This window comes from Mandrillus leucophaeus, unplaced genomic scaffold, assembly GCF_000951045.1.
Source record: "Mandrillus leucophaeus isolate KB7577 unplaced genomic scaffold, Mleu.le_1.0 Scaffold442, whole genome shotgun sequence".
NCBI classification, from domain to species: domain Eukaryota; kingdom Metazoa; phylum Chordata; class Mammalia; order Primates; family Cercopithecidae; genus Mandrillus; species Mandrillus leucophaeus.
Window position 1 is genome coordinate 547,531 of NW_012104721.1, and position 26,844 is coordinate 574,374.

General features: G+C 50.1%; 1 protein-coding gene across 1 annotated transcript in view; it reads right to left on the bottom strand.

The window, feature by feature from the left end:
- Window positions 1-270: 270 nt before the first annotated feature.
- ATG7 (autophagy related 7) overlaps window positions 271-26,844 on the bottom strand; it is a 305,815-nt gene continuing 279,241 nt past the window's right edge. Inside the window, exon 20 of the mRNA XM_011994118.1 lies at window positions 271-541. Coding sequence (XP_011849508.1) covers window positions 509-541 — 33 coding nt within the window. The 3' untranslated portion in view covers window positions 271-508. The remainder of the gene's footprint in view (window positions 542-26,844) is intronic.

A 26,844-nucleotide genomic window follows, 5' to 3' on the forward strand; every position in this document is an offset into this window, starting at 1 on the left:
TCCCGCTCCACCAGGGCCAGGCTGCAGTGTGCTCACAGGGCCCCACCCTCAGCCATGCCCAGGGCCCTCACAGGAGAAGCCTGCAGTGGGGCTGGCAGGGCATCCTGGGGATGAGGGTACCACCTCCCGCAGTGGCTCTGGACAGGAGCTGGTTGCTCACCTCCCCATTTGGTCTGTGTTGGGCCACCCCCTGAGGGCCAAGGGGAAAGGATCCTGAGGGACGGCTATCAGACACTGTCACAAGAAATAAAAACTGCACAGAGGACCAAGTCCCAGGTCGATAACAAGGCCGAAGCCAAGGTTATTATTCAGCTCTGAACTGGTGGCATCGTGAATCCCGAGTAACGTTGAACATGGCCGCTCCTGGGCAGCGGAGGGGGTCCCAGTCCTCAGGGTATGGAGAGGAGGGGACCAGAATCACCAAGCCTGGGGTCAGCAGTCCTGCTCTGGTGATGGAGAGCTCCTCAGCAGGCGGCCGGGGAGAAGTCAGCCTCACAGCGGGGCCATCTCAGATGGTCTCATCGTCGCTCATGTCCCAGATCTGCGTGGAGAAGGGGAGAGGCTCAGCCAAGATGTCCCACTGCCTGGTGGTAGGCACACAGATGCTTTAAAACCGCAGTGGTCATGGCAGCTCCCACCTGCAGAACCACTCCCTTGTCTCTGAGGGACTGCCACCCCATTTCTGTACAAGGACACCAAATCTCAGACTTGCCAAGGCGTCACTAGTGCGTGAACCACCTGGTGGAACCAACAGTGGAGGGCTGGGATTTGCACTGGGGATGTCCTGTGCTCACCTCCTGCACATCCACCTCGGGGGCCTGTCCCTGACCCAGCCAGCCTCTGCTCATCCTGGCTTCTGCAGCACTCAACCCTACCCCAAGCCAGCTTGTTCTCCTTGCGGTCCACCTGCCCGCTGGAAGGCAAGCTCCCTGAGGGCAGGGATTCTGGCATGGGCACGTGCTGCCTCGGGAGGCTGCACCCTGGGTGCCTGTTCCACATTCCCTGTAACTGTAGTCCAGCTGCCGACACTCCCAACTCACACTAGAGAGCTGAAGAGCAAGCCCTCCCCACCAGCCAGCGTGGAGGTGGCCTGGAGCAGGACAGTAGAGACAGCCAGATCCTGCCACAGTCCCTCAACGAGTCTGAGCCTCGCAGTGAACCTGGGGAGCGGGAGGCCCCAGTGTGGCTGTGTGGAGAACTGAGGGACCCAGCAAGAGACACCCTGCCCGCATGCACCCAGGCCCATTCATTCCCTGCAGTCCTTGGCGTGAACCCCCAGGGAGAGAGCCCAAGGCCAGCACAGCAGGTCTCAGGGTCCCTGGCACCCTGGAGGGCCAGTCCCTGAAGCTACGCCTTCAGACTTTCAAAATTCCTAGAACTGGTTACAAAAGGCCACCTCAGTGCTAGCAGAGCTGAGAGAAGGAACAGCATGTTTACACGAGGCTGGCCCGGGGAGACGGGAGGCCTGGCCAAGGTAAATATCAACACCAGCTTGGCTTTCAAAGTCAAGGACGTCGAAAATAAATAGAAGGAAATTTCTCTCTCCTGAGGACCCAGCTCCCAGGCTGAGGGGAGGCAGCCCTCTCACTTCCCCCGTCTCCCCTGAGGCCAAACTATCTGAGCTCTCGGGAGGGGATGGCCAAGCGAGGTGTAGATGCCGGCCCAGCCAGGCTGTGGATGGGCCCGTCTGGAGTCCAGTGACCAAATGTCCCTTTCTCTGGGTCAGGTCCCCACCGAGCTCATCCTCAGTGCGGCTGAAAACTCCCCTAGGGTGGGACTGAGCAGTGCAGGGCAGGGGGGCTGTGTTTCTAACAAAGGTTGCATTTAGGAGCCCCTGGATCTGATCTCTGGGTTCTGATAGTCTGAGTGGAAGAACAGCCTCTGGAGGGTTTGCCGGCGCAATCCATCTGTTCTTTCACTCTCCTATTCAGTGAACACACATTCCTGGAGCCCGCTCTGTGCCACGCACTGTGTAGACCTGCTGCAAATACTCCCCCTTTCACTCCTCACATCTATCTGTGAGGTGAAGATGGAAACAAGCCCGGAGAGGTAAGGCAATTGGCCTGAGATCACACTACAAGCAAACTTCAGTGCTGGGAACAGGGGTGTATGGAAAAGGGCTGGGCGGGCTGCCTGGAGGAGGACGCCAAGGTGGGGGGTAATGAGGCAAGATGGAGAATGAAAAGGGTGAGCCTTGTGGGCCGTGTCCTCCGGGACCTCCTGCCCAGCCTCCTTGGAGGGCTGCCAGCCTGGGCAGGGCAGGGTCAGTGCCAAACAGCAGTGCCCTCTGCAAACGGGTGGTTGGGGTTGTTCTGTTCCTGAGGACTCGGGACGGGGCTGGGGCTGGGACTAGGCTTTATAGGAAAGCAGAAACTTTCAGGGAGGTGTTACCCATTTTGTCATCCATGTTACCAGGTTTTTAGCTATGGGGAAGAGGCATAGGTGCTCAGCCACACCAGGACTGGGTGGCCTGGGACTGGCCCTGGAAGGCGCCTGGCTGACCCCTTGCTCCCGGACAGATTCAGCGCTTGAGGGGCCGCAGCTGCTGGCAGTGCCCGAGCTGTGCAGGGGATCCCGCGAGACACCTGGAAGGCTTATTGTGACACGGTTCTACTGAGGCGGGGGGCAGGGAGCAATGCATTTTACATAACCACTCGGGGATTTTCCAGAGCGAATCTCGGGGGCAGGGACGGGCTCTCTGCTGGCCTTGTCCCATTGGCTGGGCTCAGAGGGCAGCAGCCATCTTCATTGGAAACCTCAAGAAACAACTAGAACACAGACTTGTGGGGATGGGATGGGATGGGGACTGGAGGGGAACTGGAGTGGAACTGGGGGCTGGGATCTGCAGACTCCCCACTGTGTCCTCACCACAGCTGTGTCCTCGGCAGGGCACCTGGTGTGGAGAAGGGCACGGTGAATGTCCTCTTAATGAAGATCATAGGAAACTGTCAGGTTTTTAAAAATATCAATACTGAGTGCTGACAAGGGTATGGCAAAACACTGCCACAAAAGAAGTATAAATTGGTACCATATTTTTAAAAAGATTTGGCAATATGTAATACAAACCTTTAAAAAACGTTCAACCCTAAGGAAAAGACAAATGATTTTTTTGTGTTTAATATCAAAGTACACCTGGAAACCCCAATAAAATACATGCTAAGATACCCTTAGAATACAAATGAAAAAGTATTTGGTAAGAACAAGATATAAAATTGACAACAACCAATTATAACCCCCCACATGCAGTGCAAACAATGTTTAGTTCAAAACAGAATGAAAGAGGCTGGGCGTGGTGGCTCACACCTGTAATCTCAGCACTTTGGGAGGCCAGGGCGGGTGGATCACTCGAGGTCAGGAGTTCAAGACCAGCCTGGCCAACATGGTGAAACCTCATCTCTACTAAAAATACAAAAAGTAGCCAGGCGTGGTGGCGGGCACCTGTAATCCCAGCTACTCGGGAGGCTGAGGCAGGAGAATGGCTTGAACCCGGGAGGTGGAGGTTGCAGTGAGCTTGAGATTGCGCCACTGCACTCCAGCCTGGACAACAGAGTAAGACTCTGTCAAAAGAAAAAAAAAAAAAAAAGGAAAGAGAAAGGAAGAAAGGCACCCATTATATTGTCCAGGCACAGTGGTTCGCGCCTGTAATCCCAGCACTTTGGGAGGCTGAGGTGAGTGGACTGCTTGAGGCCAGGAGTTTGAGACCAGTCTGGACAATAGAGCAAGACTCAGTCTATAAAATTTTTTTTAAAAAGTATAAAAGCAATGAAAAAGATAAACACATGGGAATAAACCTAACATCAGATGTAAAAAATCCATATGAAACCTCTGAAACAGCTGCGACAGTCCTAGAAGAGTATCACCTGGGAAAGATGTAAACTGGAGTAGATAGAGCCACATCCCTTGTTTCTGCATAGGACGATTTAACATCCATAAAGATGTCAGCTTTCTCAAAGTGAATACATTAACAAAGTCTCAATTTTCAAAGATAAACAAATGTTTTCTGGAGCCAGCCGAGCTGGTTCTAGGCTATGTGGAAAAACAGGAAGCAGAGACACCCAGGAAACCCTCTGAACAGAAAAGCGGTGAGAAGCCCCTACCATGGGCCGAGGGAGACGTCATGAAACCCCCGAGGAGGAGAGGGTGTGTCTGCAGGGGAACACTCAGATGGCCAGCAGGACACGAAGAGTACAGAAACGAGAGAAGACCATGTCCAAGAACATGTGGAAATCAAGAATTTTAATGATAATGGCCTGGGGAGTGCCATCTCAGCTCATTAGGAAAAGATAGACTTTTTAAATAAATGATATGAAGAGAAGTAGAGAGTCACTTGGAAAAAGATAAAATTGATTCCATGCCTTACCCCACACGTTAGAATCAACTCCAAATGGGATAAAGATCCAAATGTTAGAGAAAATGAAACCATAATACTAGATACAAAAGTGGGTGAGCTCATTATAGCCTGGGAGTAGGGAAGGCCTATGATCCCAAATCCATAAGCAATAAAAAATGGATACACTTGACTCTGCAAAAACACATGCATGCAATATGCACGGGAAAACAGTCAAAAAGACAAACTGAGAAAACATCACAACATACCATAAACGGCTCATCTCAGTAATACACAAAGAGCTCTTAGAAATCAAGAAGAGAGGCCAGGCATGCCTGTAATCCCAGCACTTTGGAAGGCCGAGGCGGGAGGATCACTTCAGCCCAGGAGTTAAAGACCAGCCTGTGCAACATAAGGAGACCCTTTCTCTACAATAATGTTTTAAAATTAGCCAGGTAGGTGTCTGTAGTTCCAGCAACTCAGGAGATGGGAGGATGATGTGAGTTCGGAAGGTAGAGGTTGCAGTGAGCTGTGAATGCACCACTGCACTCCAGCCTGGGCAACAGAGAGTGAGACCCTGTCTCAAATAAATAAATATCAAGAGGAGAAAGACCAATAGACCAAATTTTTAAAAAGTGGCTAAAGACATGGCCAGTTCTCAGAAAAAATAAGCAATGGCCCTTAGACAGAAAAAAAGATGCACAGCCTTACTCATAATAAAGGAAATGCAAAGGTTTCCTTAAGACACAAAAAGAACCAGAAAAAAAAAATGGGTTTGCATTTCACAAGAATTAAAATTCCTGGTCTTGGAAGGATACCACTGAGAAAATGAAAAGTTGTAGATTAGAAGAAAATATCTCTATATTAAAAGAACTTGTATTGAGAAAATAAAGAACTCTTACAACTTAATAAAGAGACAAAAACTTGATTTTTGGGGAGAAGATTGGAAGAGAAACTTCACCAAAGAGGAAATATAATGGCAAGTAAGAAAAGACGCTCAGCTTGCAGTCCTCAGAGAAATGCAAATCAAAACCACAAAGAGACAGCACACCCCACCTCAGAAAGCTGAAGCTAAAGGCCAGCGCCACCCGGTGTCTGTGAGGATGTGGGGCAGGAAGGGCCCACACACTGCTCCTAGTGGGGGTGGAAAGTGGCAAAACCACTTCGGAGAAAGGTCTAGTGACTAAGTATGCGCTCACCATGTGATCCAGCCATTCCACTCCTGTTTATTCCAAAGAAACAAAAACACGTGTCCACAGAAAAACTTGAGCCAGAATGTCCACAGCAGTCTTACTCAGAATAGGTACAAACTAGAAACTACACAAATGCTCATCAACAGGAAAGCAGAGAAACTGTGGTATATCCATACAATGGATACTACTGAGCCATTAAACTACTGATGCGTTAAACAACACACATGAATCTCCGTGTCTTGATTCTGGGTCAAGGAAGCCCAACTGGAAGGGGTGGGGAATGGGGTTGAAGGGTACGAGGTGGCAGTCATGTAGCATGAATAGTCCGGAGGTCTGATATACAGCACAGGACTACTGTTAATCCTGCTGGATTGTATACTGGAAATTTGCTAAGTGTAGATTTCAGGTGCGCACACCACACACTATATGAGTTGAGAGAGATGTTAATTTCCTTCACTGTAGTAACCATTTCACTATGTGGTATCAAGATACCTTATACACTTTGAATATATATAGTTTTTAAGAAAACAACCCTAACACAGAGGATACCACACTTCATATTTCATTATATGAAATCCTAGAAGGGCAAAAATCCGTCTGTGGTGACAGGAAGCAATTTGTCACAACTCAACAAACTGGACACTTAAAATGGGTGTATTTCATCGTATGTAAATCACACAATACAGCTGATTTTAAAAAAAAGAAAAGCTGCACTGAGATCACACTGGCAAGAATCTCACTGCTTCACGGTATGTTCTGTGTGTGAGCCTGTGGGGGAACCACTCTCTTACCTCCCTGGTAAAACACAGAACAGTCCAGCCCCTGCAGAGGACAATCTGGCAACAGCCACAATTCCTACGGCTTAACTTTTGACCCCGCCATCTCACTTTCAGGAGTCTGTCCTGAAGACACACACCTCTACTATACGAAAGGATATTACCCCTGCTGCATGATCTCTTACAGGAAAAGACTGGGAACAGCCCAAGAGGCCCTCAGCGGGGAACCAGCTGACTAAACCATTTGATGCACATCCACAGCTGGACTATTGTGGCCCTGAAACATAGTGAGTTCAGTCAGCTGATACAGGGGCTCAATTCCGGGATTTCTTTAGTGAAAGAAGAGAAGAAAGAAATGTGCAGAGTATCTGTAGCATACCACCTTTGTTTAAAAAAAAAGGGTTTTTAATTTTGCAAATATAAACACAGGAACAATAAAAGGAGAAATTAATTTAAATGCCTCCCTATAGAGGGTAGGTGGGGATGAAGGTGAGACTGCTCTGAGCATGCCTTTTAATTTTGAATCATATATGTCACATATTTTAAAGACTAAAAAAGGAAACCAAAAAGTACAAGCAACAACAAAATAACTGGAGTCAAAATTTAAAATTTTTGTGCTTCCAAGGGCACTACTAAGAAAGAGAAAAGACAACCACAGAATGAGAGATAATAATGGCACATCATGTATCTGATAAGAGACTTGTATCTAGAATATATAAAGATAGGAGTTTGAGACCAGTCCGGGCGTGGTGGCTCACGCCTGTAATTTCAGCACTTTGGGAGGCCAACGTGGGAAGTTCACTTGAGCCCAGGAGTTTGAGACCAGCCTGGAAAACATAGGGAAATCCTGTCTCTACCAAAAAACTTAAAAACTGGCTGAGTGTGGTGGTGCACACCTATAGTCCCAGCTACTCTGGAGGCCAAGGCAGGAGGATCCCTTGAGCCCAGGAGGTCAAGGCTGCAGTGAGCCATGACCATGCCACTTACACGCCAGCCTGGGTGACAGCAAGACCCTGTTTCAAAAACAAAACAAAAAAATGCGCAAAGATGTTGAATAGACATTTCTCCAGAAAAAGATACAAATTGCTAAGAAGCACATAAAATGATACTGAAACATAATTAGTCATCAGGAAAATGTGAATCAAAACCATAAGCTAACACTTCACACCCACTAGGATGGCTACAATGAAAAAGCCAGATCATAATAAGTGTTGACAAGGATGTGGACAAACTAGAACCTTCATATGTTGCTGCTGGAAATGTGAAATGGTTCAGCCACCTCATAAAAAACAGCTGGCAGTTCACCAAAAAATTAAACACAGTTACCATATGCTACAACAATTCCAGTCCTAGGTAATTGCCCAAGAGAAACGAAAACATGTGTCCACATAAAAACTTGTACACAAACACAGTAGTGTTCATAGAAAAGTATTCATAAAAGTTAAACGTGGAATTCGTAATAGGAAACGAGTGGGAACAATCCAGTTTCCACCAACTGATGAATAAACGAAACGTGGTCTGTCCACACTGGGGAGTGTCACTCAAACCCCTGCCCCCTCTCTCTTCCCAGCAGCTCTGAGGACGATGGTGTCACATCTTTGCCCCCATTTTACAAAGCAGGGGACTGAAGCACAGAGAAAACAGCAGAACTTGTCAAGGAGACCGAGCTAGCAAGGGTGAAGGAAGCGGCCTTTTCCCCTTTCTCTCACTACTTCCTGTTAAACATAATTCCCTCTAAAGATGATTAAGGACGGTCTCTGAGTCTGCCCCCTGCACCCCAGACACACTTCCATTCACCGCCTGTCACGCGAATGCACAGTAGGTGCCCCAAGAGCTGCAGTCCACACCCACTAGCACCACGAATACACCTGGGCAGCCGAAAGGCCAGGCCAGGCCAGCTCCTGACCTGTTCTGGCTGCCGAGTCCCCACCTCGGTATGACCCAGTTCAGAAGGCAGAGCCCGTGGCTTGGACAGCTAGGGAGAGGATGGCATCAGCCTGTGCTGCTCTCCACTGGTGAGGGCGGGCTCAGCCCCTCTGGTCAGCCTGACCTGAGCCCCTCGGCACTCCCCACTGGCTGCTGCCCTGCAATGGAAGAGGGCAGGGCTGGGCCGCCTCTCTGCATTAGGGGAAGAAGGACCTTTCAATTGGCCCATCAGCAGGAATGGGGGGAAGGCTCAGCCCAGACCTCACACACCCAAAGGGCCTTGAGGTTTCACTCTCTCCAAAGGAGACAGACGGGTTTGAAAGGAGCGCTCATCATCAGTTTCAAACTTGGGTCCCGTTTCTGGACCACACTGCCTGGAGCATGCCAAGAACTAAGGTTCTTCTTTTATAAACACGGTAATTACCTTGTGAATGGCACAATTATATTTCTGTGTGTCCGCTAAAAACGTTCATTTGTTAAATGTAAACATTTAAGGTTGGGTGTGGTGGCTCACACCTGTAATCCCAGCACTTTGGGAAGCCGAGTCAGGCAGATCACCTGAGGTCAGGAGTTCGAGACCAGCTTGGCCAACATGGCAAAACCCCCTCTCTACATGGTGGCAGGTGCCTGTAATCCCAGCTACTCAGGAGGCTGAGGCAGGAGAATCGCTTGAACCTGGGAGGCGGAGGTTGCAGTGAGCCGAGATTGTGCCACTGCACTCCAGCCTGGGTGACAGTGAGACTCCATCTCAAACGAAAAAAAAAAAAAAAAGGCCATTATTGGCATTTCTTTATTTACTTTTTGAGACAGGGCCTCACTCTGTCACCAGGCTGGAGTGTGGTACCATCGTAGCTCACTGCAGCCTCGACCTCCCAGGCTCAAGCAATCCTCCTACCTCAGCCTCCTTAGTAATTGGGATTACAGGCATATGCCACCACATCCAGCTAATTTTTTATATTTTGTTGAGATGGGGTCTCTCTCTGTTGCTCAGGCTGGTCTTGAACTCCTAGGCTTAAGCAATCCTCTGGCTTGGCCTCCCAAAATGCCTCCGGGAAACAATGGGGGTGCTAACCCCCACTTCTTCTGGAGGAGCCTGCTAGTTGCTAGCCCTTACTGAGCACTGCCAGGGGGTGGCTGCAGGGACTAGGGTAGAAAAAGGAGAGGGGACATCCAGAAGATGATTCCAAGAAAGAGCTGCCGGGGGGCAGGGGGGAGCTGACAACAGAGAGACACGCCCAGGAGAGCTGGGCCTGGCAGGGCTGCTCCCGACACAGAGCCCAAGCACAGCCCCGAGGCCCAGAGAGGGGACAAGGCTGGCGGGGCTCCCAAGGCCAGCAGGCTATGGGCTGGGGCTTGGTCCGTGAAATCCTAGGTCAGGTTTATGGACAAGAAGGGACAGGGAGGAGGTGGCCTGGCAGGGGCAGGAAAGAGCAGGGAGGAGGGAACGGCTGCAGGCCGTGGAGACTCCCCAGCCAGGAGCCAAGGATTGGAGGCAGGGCTCACTCAGGGTCCCTGCATAGGCTCTCGATGCCCACAAGAGAAGGATCTGTTGTCCCCACAGGTATCCGTCACCCTGGCTCTTCTGGGGTCTCCATAAGCCTCTGGCACTGTTCCTGCCTACAGGGCATCAGACTGAGTTTCTGAATAGACAATCCCATTGGGTCTTTCCCCAGTTTTACAGCCTTCAAAATCTTCCCCTTGCACAGAGGGAGAGTTAAGTCCAAACTCCTTTCCGGGCCACTAGGCCCCCCGCCCTGGCCCTGCGCACCCCTCCAAGCTCCCCACCCCAGCACCCTCCCTCTGGCCCACCAGATTCCAGCGGCTGCCGCCTCCGGGCTCTCCCCTCGCTCAGCCTTTTCACAGGCTTCTTTGGCTCAGAAGGCTCTTCTCTGCAGTCCCTCCCGCACGGCTGGCTCCGCTGGGTCTGCAGCGACCTTCCCGCTCGCCTACCTTCTTCTCAGGCCTCTTGGTTCCTTCTGCGACCCCACCATAATTTGCTGTCACCTTGTAGTTTGTGCATCTGTCTGACTTCCCCAGGGGGCTGCCTGCTGCATGAGGGTGGAGCCTGGTCTGTCTGCTCACCACTGTGTCCCCAGCCCCGGCTCAGAGCCTGGCCTAGTAGAGAGGCTTTGCAGAAACAATGATTCAGAACCGTCTGTTCTGGATATGATTTCACAGGGCAGAAAAGAAAGGGGGATTTTTGGTGTGACCAAAGTACCTGAGATGCACACAGTCAAGGGCAGGCCCTTCAGCCCAGCTGGCTTCTAAGGACTCCAGCACGTCAGGCCCCTGGACTCCAGGCCCCAGAAGGACGGGGGTACGTGGGGTCAAGCACTGTGGGTATCCCCAGGTGGGAGCAGGCAGGGTGGCAGGCCAGCTTTCTGAGGGAAGTCTGGGTCCCAGGCCACTGACGCCCTCATTCTCCTTCCTGAGCCTCACTGTGGGTTGGCCCTGAGCCAGGCCACAGGGATGCACAGCGGTGGATACTTCTTGCTTCTGGACTCTTAAGAGGCCCCAGGCAGGATCGGGGATGGTCAGAAAGGGTGCCCCGCAAGGCAGTAGCTGTGGGGCTCCGCAGATGAGGGAGGCCTCGTGGGTTAACCAGTACCCTTGCTGGACCCAGGTCTGCCTCTGCAGGCACACCTGGGCCCTGGAGCAGATCATAGGGAAGTGCTGCTGGGTAAAGGCCCAGGGTCTGACTTCCTGGCTCCCAGATTCCTGCCCAGAGCCGTCACAACATGGGGACCTGGGGCAACTCAGAATTAGCCCTGCCTACTCTCACAATGAATCCAGAACCAGAAGTTCCCAAATCCCTTCACCCCTGGGCCAAGGACGGCTGGCCTGACTGCTTCCGCCTGCTGGTGCGGGCAGATGAGCGGCCTGAAGGAGTGAACCAAAAGGAAAGGGAGCGGGCAGCCTGCACAATGCAGGGAGGGCCAGAGCAGATGGCGAGGCCAGCCTGGGGCTGATGGCTCATGCCCTGCAGGGACTTAAGTGCTCTTGATGTCTGCTGCCAGCAGCCCCGGCCCCTGCCCTTTCCCACCCTCCACCCCCAGCCTGTCGCCATCCTTCAGTGGAGATGAAATGGGTCCTCCCCCTCCCATCCCCTGAGGTCTGCGGTTCAAGCGATTCTCGTGCCTCAGCCTCCTGAGAAGCCGGGATAACAGGCGTGTGGCCACCACGCCCAGCTAATTTTTTGGTATCTTTAGTAGAGATGGGGTTTCACCATGTTGGCCAGGCTGGTCTCCAACTCCTGACCTCAGGTGATCTGCCCACCTCAGTCTCCCAAAGTGCTGGGAGTACAGGCGTGAGCCACCACACCCGGCCTTGTGCTCTTCTTAACACCACTCCAGTGCCTCGCTTTGGAAAGATGCCCGTCTGCCTTCCCACTCTTGTACTCTGAGCACTCACTGCCTCCTCTAGCCTGGGCACCAGACTTGGCAGAGGAATTAAGACCAAATCCCTCTTTTCTCAGGGAATCTTAGCCCCAAACTCAGCTCTCCAGACACAGGCCAGCTGAGGGCTGAGGCAGGGGGGAAGATGGGAGGAAGAAGGAAGCAGAACTGTGGGGGCTACTTCTAGAGTCTTCTGAGGGAGGAGTTCTCCCAGCCTTTCCAACCCCAGTCCCCTGGTGCCAGTCCAGAGAGCATGTGCACTGCCTCATGACACCCACGGCCCCGGGGTTCCAGGAACAAGGTTAAGGTTCTACTACAAAGACAGTCATAGCCAAGGCAGCTGGTAAGATGTAAAGCGTGAGTTACACAAGGAACATCAGGCAGCCAGGGATGAAGAGATTAAAAGAGAAAGCGACAGGCTTCATGTTGGCAGGGTGGGGCTGCTCCCGCACCGTGGGGTCAGTTGGAGGATGCCGCCGGCTAACTGTGGCCTGTGCAGCTGATTAAAGGCACATCCAGGAAGGGGGCAGCAGACCGGGCTTGTGCACACGTGTGGGCTGGCATGCCACCTCCAGAGGCATTCCAATCCCCAAATCCTCCCCACTCCCCCTACAAAGATGCTCAGGGCTGCAACTGACAAGGAGCGAGGGGTCTGAAGGAACAGTCTCATGCCTCAGAACCCAGACCCAGAGGAAGGTCAGCACCTCCGAGCTACGCTTGAGGCACAGATTATGCTCAGCAGTTCCAAACGGACTTCACTCCCAAGAACAGAGCCCAGGCTAGAAACACAGAGACCCGACGCCCTGGAGGGGGTGGCCTGGAGGATGCCCAGGGGACTGTCATCTTAAAGGAGGCACAAGAGGGAAGCAGAGGGTGGTTGAGAGCAGCTGCTAGGCTGGGAAAGAGGCAAGTATGGAAGACCAGATGAGAAAAAAGGGTCAGTGTAGCAGTGGGGATACTGGTGTCTCCAGGGACCCAGGTGAGGGGTACACGGGCCACAGGAAGGGCCATGGCCCATGGCAAGGTACATCTGCTGGTGTCTTTTGTTTTCCCCTCCCAGAAAGTGCTAAGAAGCAAATATGAAACCTGCCAAGAGGAAGTGCTGACATCTTAGCCTTGCAATCCTTAGTGAGGTTTCCGGCAGAAGACTCTGGAATTCCCAGCCCACAGTGACAGGCTGCTCTGGGTCTCCCCCTCTTATTAGTCTGGAAAATGGACCTCAGGGTCCCACTATATTTAGCACCCTCCCTCCGGGGATGTCGCTAAATAAGCACCAATATCTACGATTTCTCCCGGAGTGTTTACTGCCTAAGCGCAAGGGCTTGTCCAAGCACTGGTAAGCAGCAGACTGGCTTTGGGGCTCTCAGCTCCTAATTTACCAAGGGACATTTGGAGGAGGGAGGTTTCAAGAGCAGTGGCTCCCACCACTGAAGTGACGGGCTAACAACAGAGTGTGCTGTTCCGTGCTTTGGACTCTCCACTGCATCCCTGGCCCTGGGGGAGGAGGGCGCAGGCCCCAGGCTTGTTTGCCTTCTCTCTGGCTTCAAAACACATTTTTTAAATTAGATGGTAAGAATACAGAGTAATTTTTGTGGTACCCACATGCTTTCTTTCAAGATATGATTTATATGTTTGGCCCACATTTTAAATGAAACGGTTTTTGAGATAAATGGCCGTGCTGAAGGCTATGAAATGGTTTCTGTTACATAGTTCTTATTTCTAGCTCCTTAGAAAAGGTTTTGAAAAATTTCCCTTTAAAAAGGCGGACGCTTTTACGTGTTTGTTGTCTACCTCAAAGGGCTTTTGGGGTCAGCATCAGAAAGAGGGAGATGAGAAGGAGGAAAACTTGAGAGCTCAGAGTTCCAGGGCAAGGTGGGAGGACGCAGGATATAAACACACCAACTTCACTTGGTGAGAAAGGACATCTTGCAACTTCAAATAATGCAAATGCAGGTGACGTGGCTTCTGAGGAGAGGGGCACGATCCAATCCTAGGGAGGCATGTGCTGGCAGGATGACATCCCCTGCCACTGGGCCAGACAATCAGAGACCAAGTAACAAGGCAGACGCTGACCCACTGACTCTCTAAAGCTTCAGGCGGCAGATAGTTTGGTACTGAGATGAGGATAACCGGGAATACAGAGGTAGAAACAGACCCACAAACACTGGCAGGTGACTTTCAACAAAGGTGCCACGGTAATTTGACGAGAAAGGACAATCTTTTCAACAAACATTGCTGGAACAATTAGATAGCCACATAGAGAAAATGAACCTTCACCCTTAACTCATACCCTACGTGAAAATTAACTTGAAATCAATCACAAACATACATGTAAAAGCTAAAACTATAAATTTTTATAGGAAAAGAAAAGAAAAATCAATAAGACTTTGGGCATAGGCAAAGATTTCTTAGGACACTAAAAGCAGGAAGCATAAGAGAAAAAAATTATTAACTGAACTTCAGAATTCAAAACTTTTTCTCTCTTAAAGACAACATCAAGAAAGTGAAAAGGCAAGCCAAAGACATTGAGAAAATATATGCAATACCAATATCTGACCAAAAAACTCATGTCTAGAAAATATAAGAACTTTTCTTTTTGAGATGGGGTCTCACTGTGTTGCCATAGCTGGAGTACAGTGGTGCGATCACTGCTCACTGCAGCCTTCACCCCTTGGTCTCAAGGGATCTTCCCACCTCAGCCTCCTGAGTAGCTGGGACCACAGGTGCACACCACCATGCTCAGTGATTTTTATTTTTATTTTTATTATTTTTTGTAGAGACAGGGTCTTGCCAAGTTGCTCAGCCTGGAAGAACTCTTACAGTTCAATAAAATATAATAAATAACCCAATGGAAACATGGGCAAAAGATCTGAAAGAAAGATAACATAAGAAGATCTATAGGTGGCAAATAAATACATGAAAAGATGTTCCCCATCAGAGATATGAGAAAGATGTTGTCATCGGAGAACTACAAGAAAAGCCACAATGAGATGCCACTTGCATATCTACTCAAATGGCCAGAATGAAAAGGACTACCAGCTCCAAGTGCTGACAAGCACATGGCACAACCAGAACTCTCACACTCTGCTGGTGGGAACAGCAGAAATGGCACAGTGAATCTGAAAAATAAGTTTCTTAAAAATTAAACATACACTTCCACCATAGGACCCAGCAATTCTAGTCCTAGATAATCTCCCAAGAGAAGTGAAAACACTCACTCATCAGAGCTTCATTTATAACAGCTCCAAAGTAGAAAGAACCAAGAGCACCTCCCCAGATGAGTGAGTAAACAATTCTGGTACACTTACACAGTGGGACGCTACTCAGCGACAGCAAGGCACCAAGTGCTGACACACGCAGTGATGCTGGTGAACCTCCAGGCGACTGTGCAGGGCGAGAGAGGCCAGACAGACCTGCTTGAGGCTGCCAAACTGTGCTGGTTCCACAAGCAAGTACGTTTCTCGAAGCTCAGAAATGTGCACTTTTAACATATATTTGATTGTATCAAATAGATTTTTAAAAATTCATAAGAGAAAACGAATATAGCTTAAGACGGGGGAGTTTCACAATATAAAAACATATTTATAATAACTGCCAAAAATGTCATAAGAGAAATACCGTGTCTTTTTCAGGAGAACCAAAGGTGGAAGGTGGGCGACATCCCCAGTGGGCCCACTTCCCCTAAAGCACCAATACGGTCTCCCACTCATTTAGTTAGAGGTCTTATTTCCCAACCCATTTTAAAGAGAACAGAATCCTTCCAGCCCAACCTTCCCTGGCCCCCCTGGCTCAGTGCCATGCCTTCTCTTACCCTGATCTTATTCTGCTACAGCCATTAATCACTATCAGGTGGAATTAAGAGCTCCGCCTCTCAAGTCAGACTTCCAGGATTGGGTCCTACTCTGCCACTGACTAGCTGTGTCACCTCAGGCTATTTATTTAATCTGTGCCTCTGTTTTCTCATCTGAGAAATGAAGACAAAAATGCTATGTCCCTCGCAGGGCTGTTGTGACCATGAAATGAGTTATGGGCATACAGTGCTCAAAACTGTGCCTGATGCAGGGTACACATCATCTGTGTTGTTACTTGCTTACAATGATTGAGAACACAACTTTACAACCTGAAAAAAATATCTCAGTTGCTATCATTAACATTTTGTGGTCAGTTCTTGGAAGCTGTGGGCAATCGACCTTGTATTACAGCCCAATTAAGCTTTTCACATTGAAAACAGCAAGAAGCTCAGATCCCTTCTCCATGCTGTCTTCCAGGAGGACGTCTCAGGTGTCCATTCCTTCCTTCAGTCACTCATTCTCAAGAACACTCATTCTCAAGAATTACTAAGGGCCTTTTCTTTTCTTTTGAGACAAGAGTCTCACTCTGTTGCCCCGTGTGTGTGCAGTGGCACAATCATAGCTCACTGCAGCCTCGACCTTCCCAGGTATCGGGAGAACCCGCTCCCGATGTTTAACGTGGGTTCTTTTCTATTTCCTAAGTGTCTCGGGTGGGTTGAGAAATAAAGGGAAAGAGCACAAGAGAGAGAAATTTAAAGCTGGGTGTCCGGGGGAGACATCACATGTCAGCAGGAGCCGTGATGTTCCCCGAGCCATAAAACCAGCAAGATTTTATTAGCGATTTTCAAAAGGGGAGGGAGTGCACGAATAGAGTGTGGGTCACAGAGATCACATACTTCACAAGGTAATAAAATACCACAAAGCAAATGGAGGCAGGGCGAGATCACAGGACCACTGGATGAGGTGAAATTAAAATTGCTAATGAAGTTTCGGGCACGCATTATCATTGATAACATCTTATCAGGAAACAGGGTTTGAGAGCAGATAACCTGTCTGACCACAATTTATTAGGTGGGAATTTTTGTCCACCTGATAAGCCTGGGAGCACTATAGGAGACCAGGGCTTATTTCATCCCTTCGGCTTTGACCATAAAAGACGGGACACCTTAAAAAGGGGCCGTCTATAGGCCTACCTTCAGGGCGCATTCTCTTTCTCAGGGATGTTCCTTGCTGAGAAAAAGAATTCAGCGATATTTCTCCTATTTGCTTCTGAAAGAGGAGGAATATAGCTCTGTTCCATCCAGCTCACCGGCGGCCAGTTCAAAGTTACCTCTCTTGTTCCCTGAACATCACTGCTATCCTGTTCTTTTTTTATGCCCAGATTTCATATTGTTCAAACACACATGCTCTATAAACAGTTTGTGCAGTTGATACAATCACAGGGTCCTGAGGCAACATTCATCCTCCTCATCTTACAAAGATGACAACGGGATTAAGAGATTAAAGTAAAGACAGGCATAGGAAATCACAAGGATATTCACTGGGGAAGTGATAAGTGTCTATGAAATCTTCCCAATTTATGTTCAGAGAGTACAGTAAAGACAGGCATAAGAAATTATAAAAGTATTAATTTGGGGAACTAATGTCCATGAAATCTTCACAATTTATGTTCTTCTGCCGCGGCTTCAGCCGGTCCCTCCGTTCGGGGTCCCTGACTTCCCGCAACACCCAGGCTCAGGTCATCCTTGCATCTTAGCCTCCTGGTAGCTGCAACCACAGACCTGCACCACCACATCTGGCTTTTTTTTTTTTTTTTTTGGCTAATTTTTGTATTTTTTGTAGAGACGGAGTTTTACCACATTGGCCAGGGTAGTCTCGAACACCTGGGCTTCAGCAACCTACCTGCCTCAGCCTCCCCAAGTGCTGGGATTATAGGTATGAGCCACTGAGGCTGACACTAAGGGCCTATTCTGTGTCATATCCAAATATGACTTCCTTTCATCTCTACTCATTTCCACTGCAGCTTCTGGCAATTAGGTCTGGCAAATGGGTGTTTTGCCAAGACAGCTATCCCTTGAAGGGCCATGGTGTAAGAGAGTCTGTGCTGGCCTCAAAAAGGCCTTCCTCAACCAGCTGACAGGTCAGCGTTCAGAGGGCAGTGCCACCCAGCCTGCCCTGAGGCCCTCGGTTATTCCCAGTCCCCACAAAACCCCCATGCTCTCCATGACCACACACCTCTAGAAATGCCACGAACCTTCCATCAGGTTCCCATGGCCCTCAGGGACATCTGTCAGCCCTGGGGTCCACGTATCACCTAGCCAGCTGGACAACAGGAGTCATCTGGAATCCCACACTGGGACCTGCACCCTCTTCCCTCCACCCTTCCCTGGCCTCTTCTACATTCAGGGCCAGATCTTGGCCAGGCCCACTTTGGTTCCGTGGCATTGGGTGTAAAGGAAACAGCACTGGACTTGGGGCAAGATTCTCCCAATTTCAGATCTGGGCTCTATCAGCCACCAGCTCTCTGTGGGCCAGCTCATTTTTTCAGAGACTCAGTTTCCCTGCAGGAAAATAAATCTTTCCATTTTACCACCAACTATACAGAAGTTATCAAGGGTACATAAAACAACTGGAAAGCACAGAACCGGAACCTGGCACCGAGCAGGTACAAAGATCCAGGGGCTCCAGGGGGCTGACGGCAGAGCACATGGCTGGGTGGGTGAGGCCCCATGCAGAGGGATGGAGGTCTGCCATCAGAGGGTCTGTGGAGAGGGGCCTGGGTTTATTCTAAACCGCAGAACTCGGGCAGGAAGCGACAAGATCATGGGGTACCAGGAGACACGGAGGGAATTGTACAGATTCAGATTATACTTTAGAGGTAGAATCAACAGGCTGATGGTAAATAAGCTCATAATCCTAAAATTCCAGAGCTGGACATGATCTTGCACAACATTAAGTTCATCCTCCACAGCTGCCAAAGGGAAGATGGAGGCTCAGAGAGGGGCGTGGCCTAAGCAAGGTCACTAGCTGAGCTGGGCCCAGAATCCTAGGTGACCAGACCAGGGTGGTCCTTCGCTGCTGGGCCCAGGTCGGAGCTGCAGGGTCGGGGCAGCAGGCTCGTTCTGCGCCTATGGATGCAGTGGCTAGAGGGTCCGCTCTGGGACTCCCCGCTGGAGTGCACTGCGCTCACACAAACGTTTACTCTGAAAACAGATGGGTGGCGACCTCCGTGGAACACAAACATCCTCCCTAGGTGTGTGGCGTTTTGCATGGGAAACAGAAGTTTTGGCTTCTTCCCCAGCCTGGAAGGCACAAACTTAACCCAAAATCCAGGCTCTGTCCCAGGACAAAACAAAAGCAGTTAGGAAGGAGCTGGTCCTGCTGTGGGAACAGGGTGCCGGCCAGGTGGGGCCTGTAGCCCAAGGCTGTCTTCCTGTCCTGGCAGGCACATTCCCTGAGCCCACACTGATAGCAAGGTTAAGTGGACCAACCTCAGGGCTGATGAGGGGCTGTACTCAGTAACTGCAGTTCTTAAAGATGTTTCTTTGGCTCCCTAGTTCACCCCTCATGAGCCACTCAATCTACTGAAAACCTCTCGGTTCTCTTCCAATCCCACTCCCCTGGCCCAGGGGCAGTCCTTTCTAATTCCTCCCACCCACAGACCAGCCCTGAGAAATCAGCCTGGCTGGACTGGGAGGGTGGTCTCCTTGCCCCAACTAGCCAGTTATGAGGCCCCTTTCCTTTAGAACCCATGGAGATGGAGGCCTCAGCAGTTGTGGGGCTCCTGGGCCTGGGCCCAAAGCTGTGCTGGATGGCCTGATGGCTCATCTGGCAGGGAACACGGCCTCATCCCACATGGAATCATCTTTTCTCTGCTAAGGAGCATAAGCTTTGAGGCTCCTGTTTTAGGGGAACTGCAGACACTCTTTAAAAAGGACTGATGTGCTTCACCATTTAAGCAAGGATGTGAAGCTGGCAGGTCCAGGGGAGTTCTGAAGTGCCCCAGAGGGCTCTTGGGAAGGCGGGAATTGAGAACAGCTCTCTTAAGAGTAAGAACACAGGGGGCCTCCTCCCAGAGCTCACCCCTGCTTCTGTACCAAGGAGCCTGGTTGAAAAGAGAGAGGGCCGAGCCCTCCTCAGAGGGACCCTGTGTGCCTCATCTGTCAATCATCTGTCAATCCACTGCTGAAGAGCTGAGACCTCCTGTAGGGCTTGTAGCTGCCCCCTCGGTTCACTGGCCTGAGAGTCCCCAGGCAGGGCTCCTGTCCCATTGTCACCATCTCCCACTAATTCATCAAAGGGAGCCTGCTCTGAGACTTGCTTGGCCCCTATGCTTGCCATACAAACCTGCTCAGGGAGGGCCAACGCAGGAGACTTTGAGAATCACAAAAGCCAGGGTTCCTCCACCGGGACTTGGGCACCATGCTGGGTGCCACTGGGAGATAGAGATGAGTAACATGAGATGGCCTTTCCCTCTGAGAGCCTTCAGTCCAGCCAGGCAGATAAAGGACACCTCAGATGACACCAGGCAGGGTGTTTGATGAAGGGGTGCAAGGACTGGCCTGAGCTAGAGGGGGCAGAGGGCTGGGCACTCAGCTAAGGCTCAGCAGAGCATGGCCTGGGTCCAGGCCCTGAAGGATGAAACATTCCAGCATCAATGTCAGCACAGCCTCAAGGGAGGCCCCCAAGCAACACATTCTAGGAAGAAATCAGCTGGGCCTTTAGATATCCTGAGGAGGTGACCCACAAGGGCAGGGAAAGGACCATACAGCTGGGGCCATACAGGGAGCAAAGACCTTGGGGTGAGAATGTGTAAGATGAGCACTGAATGCCAGCTGGAGTGGAGGCTCCTGCCAGGAAGTCACAAAAGGAAAGGCAGCGGGGCCTCCGCAGCAGGGCTGCGCCTATGTGGGCCCGAAGTGCATTGGGCTGAGCCTGGGGAAGAACAGCTGAGCTGAGCTACTCCTCGCCAGGGTAGAAGGGATGCTGTGCAGTCGCAAAGTGACCAGGTGTGTCGAGGCAGACAGTGACTCCCCCAAGGTGGTCAAAAGGCCCACCAGGCTGTGCTGGGAGGGAGCAGCTTCCCACTGTGGGTGAAGACATCTGCTTTTGACACCACTAGGGCCATTTGGGGCCCAACTCTATGTCCTGCTAACAGAGGGCATGTGGCAGCTCCCTTTAGCACAGCAACTACGAAACCACAGTGTACAGTCCCTGCCTGGCGGCACGTAGCCACCCGGCATGAAGGACGCACATTCAGGAAGAACCCTGATGCTTTCCAGACCGCCTTGGCTCTGGGGAGCTGTCCTTTCCTCCATGAGCATGTCTAACCCACAGGGCAACACAGGACCTGCCTGTGAGCAGAAGATGTGAGGACAGATGCTGAGAGCCTCTGTTCCAAGACCAACAGCATTCTGAGGTGACGCCCATCATGCCCTTCTTTACCTTGGCAAGCTGGTGCCCCCACCTAAATATAGATGCCTTTGCAGAACGGGTATCTGCCTGCTGCTGCAGAATCGATGCAGGCCAGCTTACGGCAGAAGGGCACAGTGCTAAGACTCTAGGAGCTTTTCACTCCTAGACCTAGGGTGCTGCTGGAATCTCCAGTTCCTTTCTCATTCAGATTGAACATCCTCATCTGCATGTGCAGGTGACAAGCCCTGGGCAGACGGGCATGGCTGTGCCAACTGGATAGGCTGGCAGCTTTCCCTGGAAGGGAGGAGGAGGAGGCGGCTTTCTGCTGGTCAGTACTTTTCCAACTCTGACAGTGGCACGGCTCCCAAGTGCTGAAATTCTGAACTTTTCCTTTGTGGCTGCACATTTCTGATGGTGGGAAACCTGGGCCTCAAGATGCGCTCCAAGTTTTTTTAATCGGCCATCACTTGAAAGTGCTTGGATTTTTAAGAGCAAAAAAGGAAACCATGGTTCATTCTCTTAATAAGTATTTTTAAAGCCCATTTTATAAACAATTCAGAGTTTTCTGCTTCTAGTTTCTTTTGTTTTTCTCTTTTCTTTTTCTCTGCTGATAAATATGAGGTGCTAAGTTCAGAAGGCTACATTTTGGCTAACAGAAAAGAAGTAACAACTGTGGCTTCAAAAAATAACATCTTTAAAGAATCAGCTCCATGTGTTTCCTTGCATCTGTTCTACCTTCTCAGGAAGGAGTTTTTAATGAGTTTTTCGTCATTTCAGAGAAGATTTCAGAGAAGAGTTCCTGCTTTAAAGTATTTGTGTAATGGCTTCTTTTTTAAACAGAATAGGGATTTTTCTCTGTGGTCCCAAACTACCCGGAGAAGATAAATCAAAGTTCATGTCGTGAACAACATCAAACCCTAACAATAACAGAAAGCAAGATAATATGTGGGCCTGCTCTTTAAAATTACACTTAAAAATCACTTTATCTTTCTTAAGAAATTATTGCAAGCTGGACTGGAAAAAAAATCACCCCAGAGGTGGTTTACAATATAAATAACCACTAAGAGATCATTTGCTTTGTTTTTGTTGGCATGGGTCTTGCTGAGTTTAAATGAACACTCACGGTGATGATGAAAGGGAGCTGGAAAGGAGGGCTGGGGGTCAGCAGCTCAGCACGGCCACCCTGAGAAAGTGCCCAGCCAGAGGGGCCTCCCAAGCCCCTGGCATTATTCAGACCCGGGGTGAAGAGCACTGCCCACTGAACCCTCCATTCTCTGCTCTGCGCACCTCCAGGCTGCTCTGTCTCTGGCCTTTCCTGCAGTCATTCCCACTCAGGCTGGGGCTTGCTTTTCCTCCCCACCCTGTCTGTGACACCTTACCAGCTAGCATCCTGGGGCACAGTGTTCATATGAGGCAGTGCTGACTCTAGGGGCTGGGGTGGTGCAAAGATAACAAGACTCAGGTCCTCCTCCAAAGCACTTTTAACTCTCAACAAAATAATTCATTTTTACTGACTGCTGAGTGCATTTCAGGCACCCTGCTAACCACACCTCACGTGTTACCTAGACCCATCCTCGCCACAAGGGGAGATGGTGTTATTGTTAACCTCATTTCTTGGGAGAAAAGCCTGTATTCTTTGTTTTGTTTTTTTTACTACAGTATTTTACTCTGTCACGCAGACTGGAGTGCAGTCGCACAATCATGGCTCACTGTAGCCTCGGCCTGGGGACTCAAGCAGTCCTCCTGTCTCAGCCTCTTGAGTAGCTGAAACCACAGGTGCACACCACCAACTTGGCTAATTTTTAAATTTTTTGAACAGACGGGACCTTGCCATGTTGCCCAGGCTGGTTTCTAACTCCTGGGCTCAAGCAATCCTCCTGCCTTGGCTTCCCAAAGTGCTGGGATTACGGGCACGAGGCACTCTGCCCAGCCTGAGAAGCCTGTGTTCCTCACCACTGATTCCATCTCCCTCTCTGTGCCTCCACCCCCTTTCCAGACTCAGCTCCATCCTCCTCCGCTTCCTCCTCTGTTTTGGGCCATAGCACACAACACTTCTGGTTTACCCCTTGCAGATGATGTGTGCTGGCTCCTTGAGATCAGCGGCTCTGCATTAAGTTTTGTGTCTACAGCATCTCATGTGGTGCATTGCATCAATAAATGCTCAACACATCAGAAATCATACTCAGTACACACTTGTTGAATGAGCAAATCTTCTTTTGAATCTTAGGAACCTTGGGGGCCAAGAACCCCAGTCCTGCAGTACCCATAGTCCCTTATGGGGGAGGGGAGGTGGGGACAGGAGAGAGGAGGAAGAGGAGGAGGAGGAGGAATAAAATGCAATCTTTTAGTTTCTTTTCTTTTTTTTTTTTTGAGACGGAGTCCCGCTCTGTCGCCCAGGCTGGAGTGCAGTGGTCGGATCTCAGCTCACTGCAAGCTCCGCCTCCCGGGTTTACGCCATTCTCCCGTCTCAGTCTCCCGAGTAGCTGGGACTACAGGCTCCCGCCACCACGCCCGGCTAGTTTTTTGTATATTTTTTAGTAGAGACGGGGTTTCACCATGTTAGCCAGGATGGTCTTGGATGGTCTTGATCTCCTGACCTCGTGATCCGCCCGTCTCGGCCTCCCGAAGTGCTGGGATTACAGGTTTGAGCCACCGCGCCCAGCCCAATCTTTTACTTTCTAAGTCAAAACAAGTGATCATTTTCTAAGAGATGATTCTGGGAGAGATTTGATAAAATGATGCCAACAAAGTGTTTAGCGCAGTGCTTGGCACACCACAGTAAGCACTCAATAAATGTTAGCTGCTCTATTATTAGACCTTTTTCTTTTTCTGAGACAGGGTCTCACTCTTGTCACTCAGGCTGAAGTGCAGTGGTGGGATCTGGGCTCACTGCAGCCTCAACCTCCTGGGCTCAGGTGATGCTCCCACCTCAGCCTCCCAAGTAGCTGGGACTACAGACATGTGCCATCATGCCTGGCTAATTTTTTCTAAAGACAGAGTTTTGCCACGTTGCCCAGGCTGGTCTCAAACTCCTGGGCTCAGGCAATTCACCTCCCTCCGCATCCCAAAGTGCTGGGATTACAGGCATGAGCCATTGCACCCGGCCTAGACCAGTTTTATGGTATGTTGTCAGGGTAGAATTTAGTGTAAACCAATATGCAGATTTGTAGACCATGTGATTGTCCCTTGGGCTTAAGGAAATCTACAGACAGGTGAGCACCCGAATGCCAGCCAGTAATGGACTGGCACACAGGGGGTGGTGGGACCTCAGGAAGGTGCTTTGCCTTGCCAGGTGGGTTGCACCCCAGTGCGTTCATAAACAGGCTCGGACCTAAGTGCCAAGCATTAAGTGACCTGTTCCTCAGTGCCCCCCACCTCTCAGGCTAATGCACAGTGGTCCCTGTCCCACACTTACATTCATACTCTTCCTTGACTTCCTCTGGACTCCGCCTTGGCTGGGGACCCTGCATAGCCCCTTTCTTCTAGACTGCCAGACCTGCCTGGGGCAGGACAGTGGGGTTTTAGTCTTGACTCTGTACCTATTACCCGACAGCACCAGGCAGAAGAACTTCTCTGTGCCTCAGTCCTTCCCTGTCAAACAGCCAGAGAGGCAAGAAGCCTGCTCTGCTGACTCCATAGTCCTGTGGTGAGCAGACAGATTAGCCAGGACCATGGTGAGGAAGGCAGTCTTCATTGTATTATTTTATTATTATTTTTTTGAGACAGAGTATCACTCTGTCACCCAGGCTGGAGTGCAGTGGTGTGACCTGGGCTCACTGCAACCTCTGCCTCCCAGGTTCCAGCAACACTGTTCCCTCAGCCTCCCAAGTAGCTGGGATTACAGGTGTGTACCACCACGCCTGGCTAATTTTTATATTTTTAGTAGAGACAAGGTTTCATTCACCATGTTGACCAGGCTGGTCTTGAACTCCTGACCTCAAGTGATCTGCCTGACTCAGCTTCCCAAAGTGCTGAGATTACAGGCTCGGTCTTCATTTTAAAGGTAAAACTTGGAAATTATTTGTTATTAAGAAGGTTTGAAGAGAGAAAGACGCTGGCTCAGTGGGGGTCACTGCTGGAGGTAGGGTCAGGAGGGCAACAGTGGTTGGTCTCAGAGGAGGGGATACATTTCACCATCAAGTCTAGAATGGGCGCTGGCTGGAAAGAATTTGGGGTTTTTCTTGCATTTATCTTTGCGTTTCTTGCATTTCTTTAAAGCAAATCATTATTTCCCAGTTCAGCATCCAAGTTTCTCAAAACTGATGAAAGACAGTCTGGAAGCTATACTCCTGTGCCCAGCTCAGGTCATTCTGGCTGTTTAAATGCAGAAGGTAGCAATGCATAGAGCGCTTTCGGAGTATGGCCAGGCAGCCTGCTAACAACACAGGGACTGCACACGCACCACACGCCCACTGCTTTCCTCTGAGAGCATGCCACTGCTTGCAGGGCCTCGCTCTCTCTGGGAGCCGCTCTGACAAATGCTTTAATTGTTCAAAGCAGACAGAGTTTGTTTAGTCATGTCTGCTGAGGTGGGAAGGGTATTATAACACATCTGTGCTGGCTCTTTCTGTGTGGGTCATCCAGTTCTCAGGCCTGACTGCAACCCACCATCCTCCAGCCAAGAGCGAGAGGCGTCCTCAAAAAAGCCAATGGCATCTCTGATCCAAGTAGAAGGTCCTCCTCTGTCCAAAACACATACATGCACTTTCAAAGGAAAAGGAGAGAGAGGGAAGTCTCTGGGCCCCTCCTGTGTCCTGGGGAGAGGATGGTGGTGCAGATGGGTCATGCTGGGGTGAGGAAGAAAAGGGCAAAGGAGCAAAAGATGACAGAGCCAACACCTGAGGGGCTGACGGCCACAGAGCCATCTCAGCATCCCTGGTACCCTCGGGCAGAGACACAAACTCTCTAGTCCTTTCTGCCCTATCCCCTCCCACTGCCACCACGATGATGTGTGGGGTGTCCCCTGCCATGCTAGCCACTGCAGAGACCCAGGACACTGCTAACCAGGTGAAGCCTCATATTACGAGAAAAAAATTAAGTTCCCTATTTTTAAGGCTGTGGTATTCCAGAGCCAGCTGTGGTCACAGAGACAGACTTCACGTTGCTGATAACATCATATGCTTCCAAGTACTTACAAGTCTCCCTCATGAAAACAAGCCCTTGACCTCATCTGACTACCAGCCCAAGGCCAACAGGACAAGCTGCCGTATTTCTTCCTGATTTTGAAGGCCCTTCATCCATACGACTTAAGACTGAAAACAATTCTCTGTTGTTTGAAGCCACATATCCGGCAACATAAAATCAATGTCATCTATAGGCTGTGCTGCTTGTGGTAGGAGGGGCATAGTTAGCAGCTTCTCTTGTGTTGCGGTTCCTAAATGTTTTTGGATTTTTCCTCCCAATCAATGATCTCAATTACTTTCAAAGAAGGCTATATATTATCTTTAAATATTTATGTTTTAAGTCTTAAAAAAACAAAGCAAACCCCAACTCCACCCTGGCTGGCTTTGGAGGTGCCCTAGAATGTCTGCCTCAGTCTCTTCACTCCCAGGCCTTCCTTGCCCCATCCCCCTCCCATGTCCTCCTGTCCACCTACACGAGTATTTTCCACTGTCACCTGAATGTACTGCTCCCTGTTTTCCACAGTGCCTTCCATATGGTATTTCTTCTACCTGAAATGTCCTCCAGGCCCACCTTTGCAATTCCTATCCATTCTGCAGAAAGCCTCTCCCCACCTCTCCCCCTACACTGACAGTCTGACTGGATATGCAGTCATGAGTCCAACATCTTATTTATGACGTATCTTCCACTGTGTCCCTGAATTATGATTTTATTCTCATAATGTTTTAACTTTTTTTTTTTTTTTCCTGAGATGGAGTCTCACTGTCACCCATGCTAGAGGGCAATGGCATGATCTCAGCTCACTGCAACCTCTGCCTCCTGGGTTCAAGCAATTCTCCTGCCTCAGCCTCCCAACTAGCTGGGACTACAGGTGCCCGCCACCACGCCCAGCTAATTTTT